The sequence below is a fragment of the Panthera leo genome, chromosome E3, assembly GCF_018350215.1.
Source record: "Panthera leo isolate Ple1 chromosome E3, P.leo_Ple1_pat1.1, whole genome shotgun sequence".
In the NCBI taxonomy this organism is placed as follows: domain Eukaryota; kingdom Metazoa; phylum Chordata; class Mammalia; order Carnivora; family Felidae; genus Panthera; species Panthera leo.
Window position 1 is genome coordinate 39,551,525 of NC_056694.1, and position 16,716 is coordinate 39,568,240.

Here is a 16,716-nt window from a genome sequence, read left to right on the forward strand (position 1 = left end):
ACTAGGGCTGGATGGACCTCTGGAAATCATCCCTGTAAGGAAGCAGCTCAGAGATGTGGGGCACGTGAGCACGCCTCGTCTGGGGATTCCGGGGCCTAACTTCTCCTCGCTTCAGTTAGTCACCTCTGATTTCAGAGGTTGTGTTTGCAGTAAATTGTGATAAATCAGAAATGCAGAGGCAGCTCTCAAAACCGTCCTAGTCACCACCTCCCCCAAGTGCCAGTGACTGCAGGGATGGACCCTCTTTGTCCTGCCCCAAGTCACTCCCACCCCTCCCCAACGCATCCAGAAAAACTGATATTAACTATCCATTGAATACAAATTTCCTCCTCTGTGATTTGGGAACATTAAGAGGTCCTCACTCCAATATGAATATTAAGCCAAACAACGTTCACAAAGCTCTCAGCACTGGGTCCCTGCTTCCAGACTTCCCAGGTGAGTTCAAAGACAGGTCATGGAGCACGCCCCGGAGGAGGCCCTCCCTAGTCCCAGTTCCGGAAGCACAGGGCGTGGAAGAGCGGGAGAGGTAGGCCAGACCTGGCGGCACTTTGATGGCTTTCTTTTCCTCCTCCTTTCGGTGGCAGACTCAGGCCAGAGGGCCTCCAGCTACAGTCCCCACCCTCCACCGCCTCCTTGCCTCACCCCTGCCAACCCCCCCCAACCAAGCCCTGCGATGCTGTCCCTCCACCCAGATCTTCTACTTTGGGCACTGTGAGGAAGCTGGGAAGGACGGAGGGCAGGGCAGTGCTACAAAGACCCGGCAGGTCTGGGACGTCCCTGGGGAATTCCAATCAGTTTTCCGGGTGCTGGGGAGTCCCCCTCGCCCCTGTGAGCAAGGTCGCAGCGGGATACTCGCAGTGGGTCGCCGCCCTCGGCTAGCTCCAGAAGCCCAAGTCCGTGACTCGGGAGGCACAGCGATGGCAGGCCCCCGGCACCCGGTGTCGGTATGCACACTGGCCCTAGTGCAGACAGAGCGGCATCAGGTATGACCAGGTGGGTACCTGCCAGCCCCAAGGAAGGAGGGAATTCCTGGCCCAGCCCCTCCAATATTTCTCCCAACAGACATTTGCCTTCTCTGTGAGCTGGTCGGACGACAGCGACACCTTTGTGCGCAGGAGCTGGGATGAGTTCAAGACACTCCACGTGAGTGAGCCTGGGGGACCCCGAATCCCCGGCAGCGAGACCCACCAATGACCCATGCCTGGGCGTTTGCCCTTGCCCCCACAAGGGCGTCCAGCCCCTACGACCATCCCAAGGGAACCCCATCCCCCCCCAAGGGAACCGGTGGACTCTCAGAGACCGATTCGCCGGTTCTCCCTCAGAAGACCCTCAAGGAAACCTTCCCGGTAGAGGCGGGCCTGCTGCGGAGATCAGACCGCGTTCTCCCCAAGCTTCGCGGTGAGGCCGGCAGGGATCCCGGGAGGGGCGGGGCGCCAGCGACCCCGCGGAGAGAACCCTGGGGCAGGGGTCCCACAGCCTGTTCCTGTCTTGCCCGCAGACGCTTCGCTGTTGGTGCGCGGGGGGCGCACCGGCCGCGGCCTGGCGCGCCTGCGGCTGCTGGAGACCTACTCGCAGGCGCTGCTGGGGGCGGCGGAGCGCGTGTCCCGGAGCCCGGTGCTCACCGGTTTCTTTGCGCCGCAACCCCTGGACCTGGAGCCCACACTGCCACCTGGCAGGTGCCTGACTCGCCCCCAACTCCCTGCCCGTGGAAGAACTTGGAGGCTGGGGGTGGTGCTGGTGGTGGTGGGGAAGGCCTGTGGTGGGACCTACGAGGAGCTAAGGCTGGGCGGACTGGTGAGGGGTGACCTCTGGCCTGCACCCACTGCCCTTCCCAGTCTGGTGATCCTGCCTGCCCCTGAAGAGCCCCCGCCCCGCCCACCGGACAGCCTCACCATCCGTGGCCTGGAGGCTCAGAGCCTGCGCTGCCTGCAGCCTTTCGGCACCCAGGACACGCAGGGCCGGCCTTTCCAAGCACGGGCCCAGGAGGCCCTAGACGTGCTGCTGCGACACCCCTCAGGTAGGGCTGGACAGGACTGTGCAGACTCGACCACCTGCCTCCGGGACCTCAGCGGGCTTGGGGACCTGAACCCCCGCCCGCCTCTTGCCCACAGGCTGGTGGCTGGTGGCAAATGAAGACCAGCAGACAGCATGGTTTCCTGCTCCCTACCTGGAGGAAGCAGCCTTGGGCCAAGAGCGACAACCCCTAGGGAGTGGTGGTATGCCAGTGCCCTCCTCCCCACCCTAAGCCACCTGCCATCTCTGGGCAGGCTGCAGCAAAGCTGAGCCACAGGAAACACCTAACAGATGGAGGAGATCGAGGACATGGGGCGACTAGGTGGGGGCAGTGACCCCATAGCACGTACTTGGTCCCCACAGTGAGCTGGAGCCCCAGTGGGTTTGCATGCTATCCATTACCAGGGGGATGCCTTAAGGTGATTCTGTGGGAGACCGCGAAGTGGGGACCCCGGCCTCCGTGGCCCTGCAAGTGACCCCGAGCGCCCATTCCCAGGGCCCCAATTCTGCACTGCCCTCGCCTATGAGAGCAGCCACGAGGATGAACTGTCCGTGCCCGCAGGGGCGCGCGTGCGCGTGCTGGAAACATCCGACCGCGGCTGGTGGCTGTGCAGGTGAGTGGGGGTGGGGGTGGAGCTGGGCCCAGCTTGGGGCGGGGCAGGGTCCAGGGCTGGCCAAACTCCGCCCTCCTCACAGGTTCGGCAGGCGCTCTGGTCTTCTCCCGGCCGTGCAGCTGCGACCAGAGGGCCTGGGTGCTCTCCTGAGTAGACCGGGGCTCCACCGAGAGGCCAACGGCGAGATTAGAGTGGGAGAGGCCCAAGGCTCCCCTGAGACCTCCCAGGCCACGACCCTTCCCCCTACCGTGCCCGCCCGCCCCACGCTGAGCGCCATTCAGAGCCGCTGCTGCACGGTCACCCGCAGGGCACTGCTGCGCAAGGACCCCCTTGAGGGTGTGTGGAATTGCGCAGAGGGCAAGCCAAACGATCCAGATCCCGGGGAGGACTGATGCCAGCCACCACCATCAGGGCTGGAGGAGGAGCATGTGAGGGTGGGAGCCTTGGCGGGAAGGGCCAGGAAGCTATACTTCTCCATCGCCTGAGTAAAGCTCTTCTGACTGATCCACACCTCGTGTCTGCCTGTACTTAGGGGCAGGGCCTTTTGGGTCTTGGCCAGGCCAGGGCACAGGGGTGGGACCTGGGACCTGGGCTGAGACAAAGCCCCGACAGACACAGGGAATGAGGGTAGAAAAGTAATCTTTCAGCATGTTTCAGAGAGCAGAGGGGGCCACAGGCAGGGGGGGCAACTTCATGTTGTGCCACAGAAAGTCCAGGAAGGTGGCTGCCTGCAGTGTCCGGCTGAGTCGCTGAAAATGCCGCTCTGGAGGAGGACAGAGGGACGTCAGGGGGTCTGGCCAGGCCGCGCCCTGTCCCCCCCGGCCCCCTCCCCCCCCCCCCCCCCCCCCCCTACCGGTGTAGGGTAGCAGGGCCTCGAGTGAGGCCTGCAGGCCCTGGTAGGCCAGGAGCTCTTCCGGGGCCTCGTGCCGCAGGAGCACACCCAGCACAGCCTGGGCTTCGTGGCAGTGCCTGGAGTTCGTGTTCCACGTGACACAGAAGTGCAGCAAGGCCTCTGTGGGTGACAAGGACAGTCAGACCTGCCCGCTGGCTGCCTTGCCCATACTGGCCACTGCCCAGCCTGCCCTCCCACCCGACCTTTCTGGTCTCGTCGCAGCTGCAGCACTGTGGCTCCCAGCTTCTCGCAGGCCTCGGGGTCCCTCCGGATGGCTGTGGGGGGCAGGGGAAGAGGGGAGACTGAGTCCCAGGGAAGGGGCACAAGATGGACCCAAGACCCCATCTGTGTGGCCCAAGGCGGCACTGACCCTGGATAACAGTCAGCACAGTGTGGGGCCGGTCCAGGGAGATGGCCAAGCCCAGTGCCCGCAGGTACCGTCTCTCATGGAGCAGGTTGTCCAGTTCTTGCTGCCTGGTGGGGGGGGGTAAACAGGGTCACTGGGGGACCTGGCTGGGACCGAAAGCGGAGCCATCCGAGGGCTGACTCAGGAGTCAGCACCCTGGCCCGAAGCACCTGCTGGTGGTGAGCTGCGTTGCTGCTGCAGCCTCAGTTTCCCCATGCCATAAAGCAGAGCTGAAACCTGTATACCCCACTCCAAGGGTGCGATACACGGGACGTGGTTGACACGGGGGTGGCACTCATGGGGGAGCTGGGCGAGGGCCCCACGCTTACTTGACCACCTCCTCCTCCCGCTTGGCCTGCTCTTCTGCTTGTTCCTCTTCGGTCACATCCTAGGGTCAGAGCGAGATCGGACCGGCACTAGCATGCAGCCCTGCACCTCCCACCACCCCCCCCCCCGACCCCTGCCCCAAGCCTACATACCTTCCAGAGGATGACACAGGAGTCGCTAGCACCGGTAAGGGCACGGTCGTCCAGCCGGCTGCAGTGCAGCCCCCAGACTTTGTCCTCGTGGGCGTCCAGAGTCTTCACACACTCGTTGCTCTTGATGGTCCAGAGCTTCACGAGACCATCAGAACCGCTGGGGTCGGGATTGGGAGGGGGCTCAGTCCTGGGGCCCATCGGCAGCAAACCCCCACCCGTATCCCCAGCCCCCGCACCTGGACAGCAGCTGTGTACCGCGGCTTACGAAGACCACCTTCAGCACAGAAGCATCGTGCCCCTCGAACGTCTGCGGGATGGGGCGGGTGAGGGGGGAGGATGCGAGCCGGCACCGGGGAGGGGGGCCGGGCCTGCGGTGGGGACAGCTTACCTTGAGGCAGCTGAAGTCCTGCAGCGCCCAGAGCTTGACGGTACCGTCAGCGGACGCGGTGGCCAGCACCTGGTCCATGGGCGAGAACTGGACGCACCAGAGGCCGCGCCGGTGGCCTGAAAAGACGCCCAGCAGCCGGCACTGCGGCAGAGCCCAGAGCTTGGCCGTGCGGTCCTGTGAGCCCGTGGCCAGCAGCTTGTCGTTGGGGGCAATGGCCACACTGTTGATATCCTGGGGACGGGAGCAGGTGGCGACTCAGACTCCCATCCCGGCAAGGGCCCTGTCATACCCGTGCCCCGATGTGCCACGTGCTGTCACCTTGTCATGGCAGCGCTGTGTGGCCTGAGCCTGGAGAAGGACAGGACCGCCGTCCGAGGATGCACCCTTGGACAGCAGGGCTTCAGGGATAGGCCACAGCTTCACGGTGCAGTCCTGGCTGCCCGTCACCAGGAAGGTCTCCTTCAGCCTGAGACCAGATTTGAGGTAGGGGGAGACACCTGCTGAGTCACGGCCAGCCCTGTCTACCAGGGGATCACAGCCTGAGTCTGCAGGATCATGGTCCCAACCAGGGGGACCGTTCCAGAATGCAGACAGCTTCTGGACAACCCCCACATGCCTCTGGAACCACTTAATTCACACTCTCCACCACCTGCCCTGGGTCCACCGGAATTGGTGACTTTGTCACAACAACACCCCACCCGTCCCCGGCAGAAAATGTCTTCTTTGCCCGAGCCTGGCTCAGTGTCATTCTTTCTGACCTGAAACCTCCCTCCCCTTCCTAGTTTGTAAAGTTTACTTTGAGAGAGAGACAGAGAGACAGAAAGAGAGAAAGTAAAACAGCATGAGCAGGGGGAAGGGCAGAAAGAGAGGAAGAGAATCCCAAAACGCTCCACACCACGGGGTTCAATCCCATGAACTATGAGATCAAGACCTGAGCCGAAATCAAGGATGGAGGTTTAGCCGACTGAGCCACCCAGGCGCCCCAAGCCTCCCCACTTTTATTCACCCAGCCCCAAGACCACTTCTGAGGCGCCTCTACTTCCAACGGCAACCGGGGGTGCCCCTGGTGTGTTGTGATATATCCCCAGTCCTAAGCCTCAAAGATCAAGGCCAAAGCCTTCCCCCCACACATCCCCCTGAGCTGGACCCCCATTAGCAGGGTTCTGCAAGAGCACGGACTCCAGCCCTGACCCACTACCTAGAGCAGCAGATCGTGCCCACGCTGTGCGTGTGCCCGGAGCCCTGAGCCACACAGGCCACCTTGCCGGCCTTGTTCATCCTCCAGATGCAGATGCTCTGATCCTGGGAACAAAAGGGGTGAGGACAGAGGCTGGGCTGGACTTTCCCACCTGGGACCCAAGCCTCCACACCTCTCCGGATGCCTTACCTTGGCACAGCTGGCAAAGAGCCGCCCCTTCCGGAAGACATCCAGGGCCAGGACAATATCTGGGAGAAAGCAGAGAGAAAACGGCCATCGATTACGGTAAAGGAGGGCAGCCCAGCCCAGGACGAAGCGCTGGGGGCATCAGCTCGGCTCGCTCACCGGTGTGGCCGTGGAGAATCTGGCAGGCCATTGTCTGGAGCTCAAATACTTTCAGGCTGGGGCTGTTGGAAGCCACGACGATGTGGGAGTCTTCGGGCCCGAGAAACCGGACGTCCAACACCTCCTCGCTGTAGCCGGCAAACTGGGGGTGGTGGGGGGGGGGGGGGGACAGGAGGGACACAAGCCAGAGCCCGCATGAGTGGAGGGCCGGCCCCCGCGGGCCTCGGAATCGGCAGGGGCGGAGCTCACCTGTTTCCGCAGCTGCAGGGAGCGAGCCTCGTAGAGCAGCAGGTTGTGGTCGGCGGTGACGCTGACCAGCAGGCCGGCGGAAGGGGCCAGAGCGCAGCGGGTCAGCTCCTGCTTGGGGCCCGGCAACTGCCGCTGTGTGTACACACACTGCCCGGAGGCCGCCTCCCACACGCGCAGCAGGCCTGCGTGGGGGCAGGGGTGCTGGGATTCGAGTCCACGGACCTCCCCCAGCCCCCGGTGCCCACCCTGGCCTGGCCCCGCACACCTTGGTCTCCGGCTGTCAGGAAGTGCAGGCCCTTGGACTTCACGCCCAGCTCAGGTGCCGGCTCCTCCGGCAACAGCACGGCGGCCTCCACACTCTGAGGATAAGCAGGTCAGACAGGCAGACCCACCCTCTCCCTGCCCCCTCTACCGGCCCCGGCCCCCCGGAGCCCCCACCTCAAACACTGGCACAGTCTTCGTGGCTTGGTGGGTCCGGAGGTCCCAGACAACGCAGATTTTGTCCCGGCCTGAGCTGGGGGGGGGAGGGGGAGAGGGGGGGTGACAGCCACCTCAGTTCTCGAGTGTCAGCTGTAGCCCTCCGCTTCCCGTGCGGCCCAAGGGGCTGTCCGCTGACCTCAGCATGGAGTGGCCATCCGCGCTGAAGGTCAGTGAAGTGACGGCACTGTAGTGCGCGGTCATCGTGGCCAGGCACGACTGGTCCTGTAGAGACCACATGCGGACGGTGGCGTCCACAGCCGAGGAGAAGAGCAGCAGGCGTGCGGGGTCCGGGTGGAAGGCCACCAAGCTGCAGGCACGTGGGGGGGTGGGGCAGGTGAGCTGTGCCGCCCTGGGCCTAACGCCCCGCCCGCCCTGCCGGACCCCGACTCACTGTACGACCCCCGATGACCCCCGAAAGTGGTGCGTCCCATAGTGCCGCACGACGTCCCAGACGCGCACTGCCCCGTCGCAGCCGCCTAGGGGAACGTGTTTGAAGTGAAGGGGCTGCTGTGCCCGAAGACCGCTGACCGTGCGCCCTCCAGCCGGCCCGGCCACCCAGTCAGGGCCCTACCTGTGGCTAGCAGCGTGGAGGTGGGGTCAAAGGCCATGGCGGCCACAGGGGCCGTGTGTATCGCCTTCCACAGGCGGGTGATGCTGCCCTCTCGCCAGGCCCACTGAGCCAGAAGCAGTGCCCGGCTGGCTGTCACCAGCACCTGGAGGAGGATGCGGTTCAGCTGGGCGTGTGGAGGCATGGCCACAGGTCCTCAAAGTTGGACCGAGAGGTCCCAGAGTCCGCCTCCCGTCCCTGCGCCACGTACCTCGTCGTCTGGGCTGAGATCGAAGGCGGTGATGTCCTCCTGGTCCTCCTAGAGGCGAGAGTTGGCACACGGTACCGTGAGAACAGGCTGCCCCCACACCTGCCCCCTGCCCTGGCTCTCCCCATCCTCACCTGTTCCAGGCTCTGCAGCACAGCCCCCGAGGCCACGTCCAGGATGTTGACTCTGGTACCACAAACGCAGAAGAGATGCTGCCCAGTCTGGTCCAGCTGGTGACAGAAGGGTCTTAGCCAAGATAGCTCTCTGCAGCCCCTGCCTGCCTCCCCACTCTGCCCCTCCCCGGGCTGGTACCTGCACCTTCCCGCCCTTGTAGAAAGGCTCAATCTTGCGCTCGACGGCATAGCTAGAGGGATGACAGGGGGGGAAGATGGTGAGTCACCCACCCCTTGGTCCCGGGTGCCAGCTCTGTGCTGGGTGCTCTCCCAACAGGACCCTGCCCTGGAGGAGATCCCAGGCAGAGGCACGGGAGGTCAGAGGTGGCTCTTCTGTCATCTTCTCTCAGCAGCACTGTGGGACGGGTGTTGGTTACCCCCATGTCACAGAGAACGGGACACCCGGAGCTGGGCAGTGATTCACGCCAGGTCCTCAGGCAGGAGGACGGCAGCCCAGGCTTTCCAGAGATTCCCCAGAGCCCAGAAGGCTGTGCCTTGGGGGCCCCCTGCTGGCCGTGGGAGGCCAGCTCAGGGTACCAGCCTGGAGCAACAGCCATCTCCCCCAGTCCCAGGCCCAGGCCGTCCCTTCCCCAAGCCTGGCCCCTTCCCCCCACCCACCAAGTAGCCTTCATCTGTCGCCTCCTCCCTCCCCCCGCTGCTGCTTCCATTCTGGTCGAGGCCACTGCACTCTCATCTGGACAGCTGCTCCAACCTTTTCACCAGGCCCCTATCTCCCACCTCAAGGGCTGCTGCCAAAAAGGCCTTTCAGAACACACCTGCTTAGGTCACCACCTTACAGATTTCCGAGACCCTGGCTGGAGGAGCCTCTGCTGACCTTTTCTGTGTCACACAGGATGTTCCCTGCGTGTGGCTTGGGTCTCTCTTCCTGGACTTCAGTGGTGCCTGGCTAACTCCACTGGGGGGAAGCCTGACAACCAAGATGAAATGGGAGTCCCCCAGCCCCCGAACCCAGGTGGCTATCCCACAGAGATGTTCTTGGCACCAGGCGTTGCTCGTCACTACTAGTGACAGAAACGATGTGCCTGACATGTTTCTTCTATCACACCGAGCCCCCACGGAGGGAATGAGTCTGTCCGGTTCACCAGGATGGTCAGGGGATCTTGGGGAATGAATAAGCACAGGATGCGGGGCCTCCAGGGCCACAGCGGACCCGCCCATCTCCAGTCGTGTTGAAGAGGGACAGCTGGTGAAAGCCTCCAGGCCGCCTGCCCCAGATTGGTTCTTCTCCCGGTACCTGAGGGTCGAGGCGTCCCGCTGCCGTCCAGGACCAGCCGCGACTTGTGCTCAGCCCGACCCTTCCTCCTCTAGACTTTTTCATCCACAACTCCTAAGCCAGCTCCTGATGTAATAACCGAGGCTGGCCCCCCGACTTTGTAATAACGCAGCCGCCACGACCCCTGCGGGGCAGTCCGCACACCGCCCTCAGGCTCTCCCCAGGCCCGAATGGGCGCCCCGTGCAGGGCGGGCGCATTTGCTATTCCTGCTGCGAACCTCGCTCCCTCCCTGGGCGGCACCCGCAGCCGCAGCGCCCCGGCTCACTTGGCCTTGAAGCGACCCACTCCCGCCACGGGCTCCACCATGTCGTCGTCGTCTTCGTCGCCGCCGCCGCGTGAGGGAACCTGGCTCGCCGCTTCTCACTGCCGGCGCGCTGCAGATGGCGTCACGGCCCACGACTATGGCGTCATCAGCACTGTGCGCTCGGCGCCATCTTTACTGTGGGCAGCTTCCGCGTAAGGAAGCGGAAGAAGCGTTTCTGGCCTGGAGGGGCGGGGGTAGAGCGGCGTGGAGGCGGCTGCGGGCGTTGGGCAAAGATGGCAGTTACGGGGTTTGCACGCTGTTTGCCTGTTAGTGGAAATTTTAAAAGAGAGTCGTAGAAGATGTTTACTAAACTGATCCCAAGACTCCTGCCCCCTCGGCATTCTGGGATTTGGGGGCAAGTGCGGTCGGGTGCGGTCAACTAGGTCCGGTCTCGGGGCTCATGGTCTGGTGTGAGATGTAACGCCCGTAAACGACTAGACCTCGTAACTTCGGAGTCTCTCAAATATTTATTGAACACATTCTATTTGCAAAGCTCTGGCGCAGACATTTGGGAGACACCAGAGGAGAAAAAACAAAACCCTGCCTTCAAGTAGCTCAGGTGCTACAGGGGAGAAGGGTGGGCGAAGGAAGAGCGAGAAATTAGTGCGCTGGATGGAGCGGAGTGTAGGGGGTACACTTTCACATGGGGTGGTGGGAGAGGATTCATCGAGAAGGTGACACCTGAGCCAGACCTGAAGCTGGTAAGCATGGACCCCTGTGGCTATGTGGGGGAACAGTGCTTGTGGCTCCAGGGAATTAGCAGGGAGGAGAATGGAAGGGCAGGAGGTCGGAGACAAATGGGGGTTCCTCGTGAGTCATTGTGAGGCGTTGACTTCTATGAGTTCAGCGTTTTGAGCTCTTTGTGTGATTGGCTGTGAAGCTAGTAAGCAGATCCCTTCCCTGGGAGAGGATCAGGGGAAACCTCTATGAGAAGACATCCGAGGGAAAAGAAACCAGGCAAATGGAGGGCAAGGAGAAGAGCCTTCTGGGAAGAAGAGGTCCAGGGAGAAAGGTCGTCGTATCCCTGCGGGGTGAAGGCAGTAGTGCCTGGAAAGGGGGCAGGGTGACAAATGGGATAAAGCTGTGAGGCCAGCAAGCACAGAGGTGGCAGGGGGGGGGCCAGGCCTGGGCTCCGCGTTTATTTACGTCTCTAATTACAAGGTACTTAGGCCCGGGGCTCCCCACACCTCGGCCCCAGTGCTGCCTTCTGGGGTGGCCTCAGTCTCCTCTTGCGGGGTGCCCACGATCAGCGCGTCGTCCTCGCGCAGGAAGTCCCGGAGCTGGGCCAGCTGCCTGCGGATGAAGTTGGTGGCGTGGTGCACCTTGCGCACGCGCCGCAGGAGGCCCAGCACCAGGCTCCGGCTGCGCTCCTGCCGCTGGCTCCAGGCCTCACGCAGCTCCTGGTAGCAGTTGTGGTGGGCACGCTCCACCGGGCCCAGGGTGGCCCCACAGCCCAGTGGGCAGTGCTGCTGGGCCCCATGCTGGCAGTGCTGCCGGTGCTCAGCCAGGGCCCCACGCAGCACCCGTGCCGGGCAGCCCTCGTTGGGACAAGCCATCAGCTCAAAAGGGCAGGAGTCCTGGTGCCCCCTGCGATGGGCCAGGGGGCACGTCACTAAGCAGCCAGCTTCTGCGTTCTTGCACTGGGGGTAGGGAGAGCACCATGTGAGCCAGGCCAGCTTGGACACTGCCAGCTCACGAGCGGCCTACCTTCCACAGATTCCCCCATCTGTCATATTGAACTGGGAGACTGCCAAGCCCTAATGGCATCAATGATGAGGAGAGGGAAATCGTTGGGCAAATGCTTGGAGGTGGGAAGAATCTAGATCTCTGAGGCACAGGGCCTGAGGCTTGAGGAACCGAGACCTCTATAAAAATAGGGGGCTGGAGAGTAGTGGCCAGCACAGCAGACACTTCATTCTCTAAAAATTTTGTAGAATCCCCATTTTACAACTGAGGCCCCAGGGGCTCAAAAAACAGGTAACTTGCCTAAAGTCACACAGCAAGTAAACGGCAGAGATGTGACTCAAACTCAGGACTGATGACCCCCAGGCTTCAGTCTATGCTGCTGGAGCAGAAACCCTCCGCTCTTTCTGATAGGATTCTCCTTACCCCTCTCCTGGCTCTCCCCCTCCCCTGGCAGGAGCAGAAGGGTGGTGGGAGTGGGTGCTTCAAGCTACCTTGACTTCCAAGCGGCCAATGGTCCTCCGGAGTTTATTTACATGGACCATCTTTTTCCGTTTCACTTCTTTCCTGCAGCACGGACAGGTCTTTTGTCTAGGAGGCATGAGTTGAGGGGGGTGGGGGGGGGGGAAGTGTTGGGAGTGGGAAGGACCAGTTGGCAGCAACATGCCTTCCCAGGAGGTCCCTTCTCAAGCTGGAAGAGGCATGAGGGCTTCATAGGGAACTCGGCTCTGAGGCTGGAGCCGCAGATCCCACAGGCTGCAGGGGCCCACATATTTTTATGTCCCAGATTTGGCAGTGGCCTCTTCCGGCCATTGTAAGTCACTGCTTGGCAGGTCTTCCTCTCTATTCCAGGCCACAGCCTTGCTCCTGCCCTCCCAGCCTCTCGGGGACCCACTAGCACCTGGCTAGCCACCGGAGGATGCATTTCTTGCAGAAGATGTGGCTGCATGGCAGCCTCACTGGCCTCTTGAGAACCCCGTGGCATACGGAGCACAGGAAGCTGCAGTCGGGAGGGCTGGCGAAGAGGTTGAGATCATATCCGCCACTCTGCAAAGGCCAAAATCAGGGCCTGGCTGGGACCAGGATCGGACCGCGTACCCAAAGGGAAACTCCAAGTGGAGGGTCGGGTCAGCATCCATTTTGAGGGGGCAGCTGTGAGGGTCAAGACAACTACCAGTCCCTGGCTGGAACTGGCCTCGGCCTGGAGTTAGACCTGACCAGAGCCCTCGGAAATGTTGGTTTTCTAGTCTCGTTTGGGAACCGGTTAACCCAGTGTTCCCACTCGGAATAAGGAACGGGGTCCAGCTCTGGACAGCTCTTGAGTTAGGAACAAACTTAAGGGCCAGAGGCAAGAGGGCCCCATGCTCACCATGATCTGTGTCTGGACGGCAGCTCCACTGACCCCCAGGGATCAGGGGCCTCCATTTCACAGCAGGAGTGGGCCGACATCACAGTGGCATTGTCCAGCTCAGGCCAATCACAGCCTTGGTCCAGGGCCCACTGGTAGGTATTCTGTACCATCTAGCCCTTGCTTATAATTGAGAGGTAGGCAGTGTGGACCTGGGCAGGTGTCTGGAGCCTCTGCCTGATCCCCAGGCAGCACCAGGCCGGGAACCAAACTTCTGGGTGCTGTTTTCCCAAAGCTGAGGCTTCGGCAGGAAAGTAGGAATCATTCCCCTACCCTTCCTCAAATAGTGCTGCTCAGGCCAGATGTCCAAGAGCCCAGGACTTTTCCCACGGACCCACCAGCAAGGTCTCTTAGGATCTAAGACATCTAGCTCCAGAATACAGATGAGGGATGTCAGGACCAAATTCCCATACAACCTGTGGTACCACAGTAACGGGCCTAGTATGCGGAAGGGTGTTCCAGAACAGGGAGGCTCTATTTGGGCAGGCCTAGGAGGAAAGACACGTGGAGACCAATCTCAACCTGGAAAACCAGGATGTTCCCACACCCGAGGCACATTACCAGAGAACTGTAGGTTCACTACCAGAGTGTTGAGCCCATCAAATCCTAAAGACCCTATCCCCCTCCTGAGAACAACAGGGGGCCACTGCAAGCCTTTGAGCAGGCGATCTTACACTCTGATGCTATCAACCTCAAAAATAAAAATCAGTTATTTTACTAGCAAAGGGAAATTCTTTAGAAATCGCAGAGAATTGCAATTCAAGACAGGCAAGCTATGCTAAAACCACAACCAAAGCCAACAAACAAAGGAAAACTTTATTTTGTGGAAAGAAAAAACCGGGAGAGATTTTTTTGAACCAACGTCCACCCGACAAAAGCAAGAGTTCAAGGTGATGGCGGTTTCTCACTGAGTCGCAGGAGTGATCCACACAGCTTTCCCTGATAGGGTCTGTAATTGATATTGAGCGGTAGGGCTCCCCCTTCCTCACCCCCCCCCCCCCCCACCGTATTTTAGCCTTGTTTCTCTGTATTCTCACTTTCTGGTGGTTTGCTGGCCCAGCCCAACTCACCACCAAGCTGGAAAATACTTTATCTGCTCCTGGACAAGGTATGGGGGTGTGGAGGAGCACACCTGGGTCTCCAATGTAGTTCTGCCACTTACAGAATGACTAACGAGTCACCTGCCAACCTCCGAGAGCCACGGTGTACCCCTCTACGGCATCCAACACAGAGTTGGATTGGTCGCGAAGAGGAGGTGCCCTAGAGTCTCTCCCCTCCACAAACACCTTGCTCCCTGCGTCCCAGAGATGCACCTCCCAGGCTGATGGCTGGGGGGGCCAAGGGCAGTCACACGCGGTCGACTCAGACCACCAGCTTCGTTGAGCGCTGAGAGCAGAGCTTGCCTCCCTGCCGTCCTGGGGCTCGGGGTCGGGGCGCCGGCGACCTGCAGACAGAGCATGGGGTCGGGAGTCAGAGGCCAGAGCACGCGCGGCGAGGCCGGGGCGGGAGCCGGGCTGGCCGCGCTTGTCGGGGCCTGGGTTTCACCTCCCCACACCGACGAGTGGGATGTGAGCTGAGGCCCCCGGTGGCTCTGGGCGCCGAATCTCACCCGCGGCCACGACCAAAGCCGCGGGTGATTTTCAACCAACGCCGTCCCCCCCAGCTACCACCCCGGGACGCGAGGACTAGACCTACCTGCAGCGAACGGGAGGAGCAAGACGACTGCAACTCAGAGAGTTCGCGCCGCGGTGCCGCAGGCGCGCAAGCGCACACAAAGCGGACGGGGGAACACTGAGAGCGCGTCACCACCTGTCTGATTGGTCCGAGGCAAAGTCGCGCCTAGGGCAGCCACGATCTCGCGGCACTTGGCTTGCTATAAATGCTCCCTCCCGCGCGGCCTAGTTCTTCTTCTCCGGGAATACACGTGAGTCTCCCTGCTGCGGGTGGCGGTACCCGGGCCGGGGTGGTGGGAGTGCGCGGACGGCCGGCGGGGCCCCGGGTTGGCGCGTTGGCGCTCCCGGGAGGGAGTCGTGCTCTGGGCGCCTCGTGCGACCGCGAATGCTAGGGCTTCGCTGACTGTCTTCTTGTCATTCTTTTCAGCAAATGGCGGATGACGCCGGTGCTGCGGGAGGGCCCGGAGGGCCCGGGGGCCCTGGAATGGGAGGCCGCGGCGGCTTCCGCGGAGGCTTCGGCAGCGGCATCCGGGGTCGGGGCCGCGGCCGGGGTCGAGGCCGGGGCCGCGGCCGCGGAGCTCGCGGAGGCAAGGCCGAGGACAAGGAGGTAGGTTCGGGCCGCGCGCGTGAGACGGGCCCATGGGCGGCGGCGCCGGACGCACGGTCCTAGTCTACCTGAGCTTGTTCTTTCCAGTGGATGCCCGTCACCAAGCTGGGCCGCCTGGTCAAGGATATGAAGATCAAGTCCCTGGAGGAGATCTATCTCTTCTCTCTGCCTATCAAGGTAGCGCGTGCGTCCTTCCGGGAACGGGCCGGTGGGTGGGTGCGGCCTCTGGGCTTCTCGTTTAATGTGGGCTCCGGGGATGATCTCTGTCCGTGGCGGGACAACTTGGGGACCGGTTCCAGGGGTCCAGGTGACGGTTCTCAAAGGTGGCTTCTGTGTCGTGATAACCACTTTTGTGCCCACGTCCTGTTTTTCAGGAGTCCGAGATTATTGATTTTTTCTTGGGTGCGTCGCTCAAGGACGAGGTCTTGAAGATTATGCCTGTGCAGAAGCAGACCCGCGCTGGCCAGCGGACCAGGTTCAAGGTAGCCGAGCCGTTTGTGCCAAAGCGCTTTGTGAGGCTCTCTCAGCTCTGCACAGCCACACTTGCTGCCTCACGTGTGGCTTTCGTAATGGGGAGAGAGAGGAAAGATCTCCTCTGGACCTCAGAGCGGCCTGGCGGTGGCCACTCTTTCCTTGAGGAGGGCAACAGGGCCTGGTGGGTGTTCTGGTGGGAGTTGCTGGTGCTATGTGGGCCTGTGCGGGCAATGGACCACGGGTCATACCAGGTTTTTTATAGGCATTTGTTGCCATCGGAGACTACAATGGACACGTTGGTCTGGGTGTTAAGTGTTCTAAGGAGGTAGCCACCGCCATCCGTGGGGCCATCATCCTGGCCAAGCTTTCCATCGTCCCCGTGCGGCGAGGCTACTGGGGGAACAAGATTGGGAAGCCCCACACTGTACCATGCAAGGTAGGCCGGGGGTGGCCAACGATGGGGCTTGCAGGGGTGCAGACTCCTGATCACCCGTCTGCTGACTCCTCCCACCTTCACAGGTGACAGGCCGCTGTGGTTCTGTCCTGGTGCGCCTCATTCCTGCCCCCAGAGGCACTGGCATTGTCTCAGCCCCTGTACCTAAGAAGCTACTGATGATGGCTGGTATCGACGACTGCTACACCTCAGCCAGGGGCTGCACTGCCACCCTGGGCAACTTCGGTAGGTGGTCCCAAGGGTGGCTGTGGCTTCTCTCAGCTCCGCTTAATCATACTCGGTGTGTGGTTGGCGTGTTTTCAGAGAGAGAGAGAGGAAGGCTCTCCTAATGCACGGCAGACCGGCCCCAAGTGGCCTCTCTGTTCCTAGGAGTGCAACAGTGTCTGTACCTGTGGTTGTCACAAGAATCCACCAGCTCACTCCTGTTTTCCCCTTTGCAGCCAAGGCCACTTTTGATGCCATTTCCAAGACCTACAGCTATCTCACCCCTGATCTTTGGAAGGAGACTGTGTTCACCAAGTCTCCCTATCAGGTACTGCCTGCCCACCCCCCCTTGTGAGCCTGGACAAGGGTGGACGGTGGGGCGGCATCTGTACGACTTAAGTCTCTGTTTTTCCCAGGAATTCACTGACCATCTCGTAAAGACCCACACCAGAGTCTCTGTGCAGAGGACCCAGGCTCCAGCTGTGGCTACCACATAGTTTTGTATGAGAAAAATAAAGTGAATTGAAGCTTGTTAATAGTGTTTTTTACTTCAAGTTTCGTA

At 61.5% G+C, this 16,716-nt stretch overlaps 4 protein-coding genes and 3 non-coding genes across 8 annotated transcripts; 4 read left to right on the top strand and 3 right to left on the bottom strand.

Annotated features, from left to right (window-relative positions):
• Positions 1-300: 300 nt before the first annotated feature.
• Positions 301-3,169, top strand: NOXO1 (NADPH oxidase organizer 1). The gene is made up of 9 exons (XM_042921553.1): positions 301-435; positions 796-983; positions 1,063-1,143; positions 1,323-1,398; positions 1,499-1,676; positions 1,836-2,017; positions 2,112-2,216; positions 2,510-2,627; positions 2,710-3,169. The coding sequence occupies exons 1-9, from the start codon at positions 369-371 to the stop codon at positions 3,017-3,019; spliced, it is 1,305 nt and encodes a 434-aa protein (XP_042777487.1). The 5' UTR covers positions 301-368; the 3' UTR covers positions 3,020-3,169.
• An 80-nt stretch (positions 3,170-3,249) lies between these two features.
• Positions 3,250-9,730, bottom strand: TBL3 (transducin beta like 3). The gene is made up of 22 exons (XM_042921552.1): positions 9,613-9,730; positions 8,192-8,243; positions 8,014-8,109; positions 7,883-7,930; positions 7,636-7,777; positions 7,456-7,540; positions 7,201-7,371; positions 7,023-7,098; positions 6,850-6,943; positions 6,585-6,766; positions 6,336-6,477; positions 6,180-6,238; positions 5,991-6,094; positions 5,111-5,258; positions 4,793-5,023; positions 4,641-4,711; positions 4,405-4,561; positions 4,255-4,313; positions 3,890-3,993; positions 3,723-3,794; positions 3,481-3,639; positions 3,250-3,390 (listed from the first exon to the last, which is right to left on the bottom strand). Exons 1-22 carry the CDS (start codon positions 9,651-9,653, stop codon positions 3,281-3,283), a joined length of 2,403 nt encoding a protein of 800 aa, XP_042777486.1. The 5' UTR covers positions 9,654-9,730; the 3' UTR covers positions 3,250-3,280.
• Positions 9,731-10,756: 1,026 nt separating this feature from the next.
• On the bottom strand, positions 10,757-12,807 carry RNF151 (ring finger protein 151). Of its 2 annotated transcripts, none has more exons than XM_042921557.1 (4): positions 12,704-12,807; positions 12,236-12,381; positions 11,829-11,901; positions 10,757-11,291 (listed from the first exon to the last, which is right to left on the bottom strand). In XM_042921557.1, exons 1-4 carry the CDS (start codon positions 12,704-12,706, stop codon positions 10,806-10,808), a joined length of 708 nt encoding a protein of 235 aa, XP_042777491.1. In that variant the 5' UTR covers positions 12,707-12,807; the 3' UTR covers positions 10,757-10,805. The 2 variants fall into 2 exon arrangements, with proteins under 2 accessions (XP_042777491.1, XP_042777490.1); XM_042921556.1 differs by having other exon boundaries at positions 11,829-11,925; positions 12,704-12,806.
• Positions 12,808-14,264: 1,457 nt separating this feature from the next.
• On the bottom strand, positions 14,265-14,391 carry LOC122210411. The gene has a single exon (XR_006198057.1). It is a non-coding gene; the product is annotated as a small nucleolar RNA ACA64 (small nucleolar RNA).
• Positions 14,392-14,641: 250 nt separating this feature from the next.
• On the top strand, positions 14,642-16,690 carry RPS2 (ribosomal protein S2). The gene is made up of 8 exons (XM_042921555.1): positions 14,642-14,666; positions 14,843-15,022; positions 15,110-15,199; positions 15,397-15,504; positions 15,759-15,932; positions 16,016-16,175; positions 16,391-16,482; positions 16,571-16,690. The coding sequence occupies exons 2-8, from the start codon at positions 14,846-14,848 to the stop codon at positions 16,649-16,651; spliced, it is 882 nt and encodes a 293-aa protein (XP_042777489.1). The 5' UTR covers positions 14,642-14,666; positions 14,843-14,845; the 3' UTR covers positions 16,652-16,690.
• LOC122210402 lies at positions 15,540-15,673 on the top strand. Its single transcript, XR_006198048.1, has one exon. It is a non-coding gene; the product is annotated as a small nucleolar RNA SNORA64/SNORA10 family (small nucleolar RNA).
• LOC122210403 lies at positions 16,202-16,332 on the top strand. Its single transcript, XR_006198049.1, has one exon. It is a non-coding gene; the product is annotated as a small nucleolar RNA SNORA64/SNORA10 family (small nucleolar RNA).
• Positions 16,691-16,716: the final 26 nt, after the last annotated feature.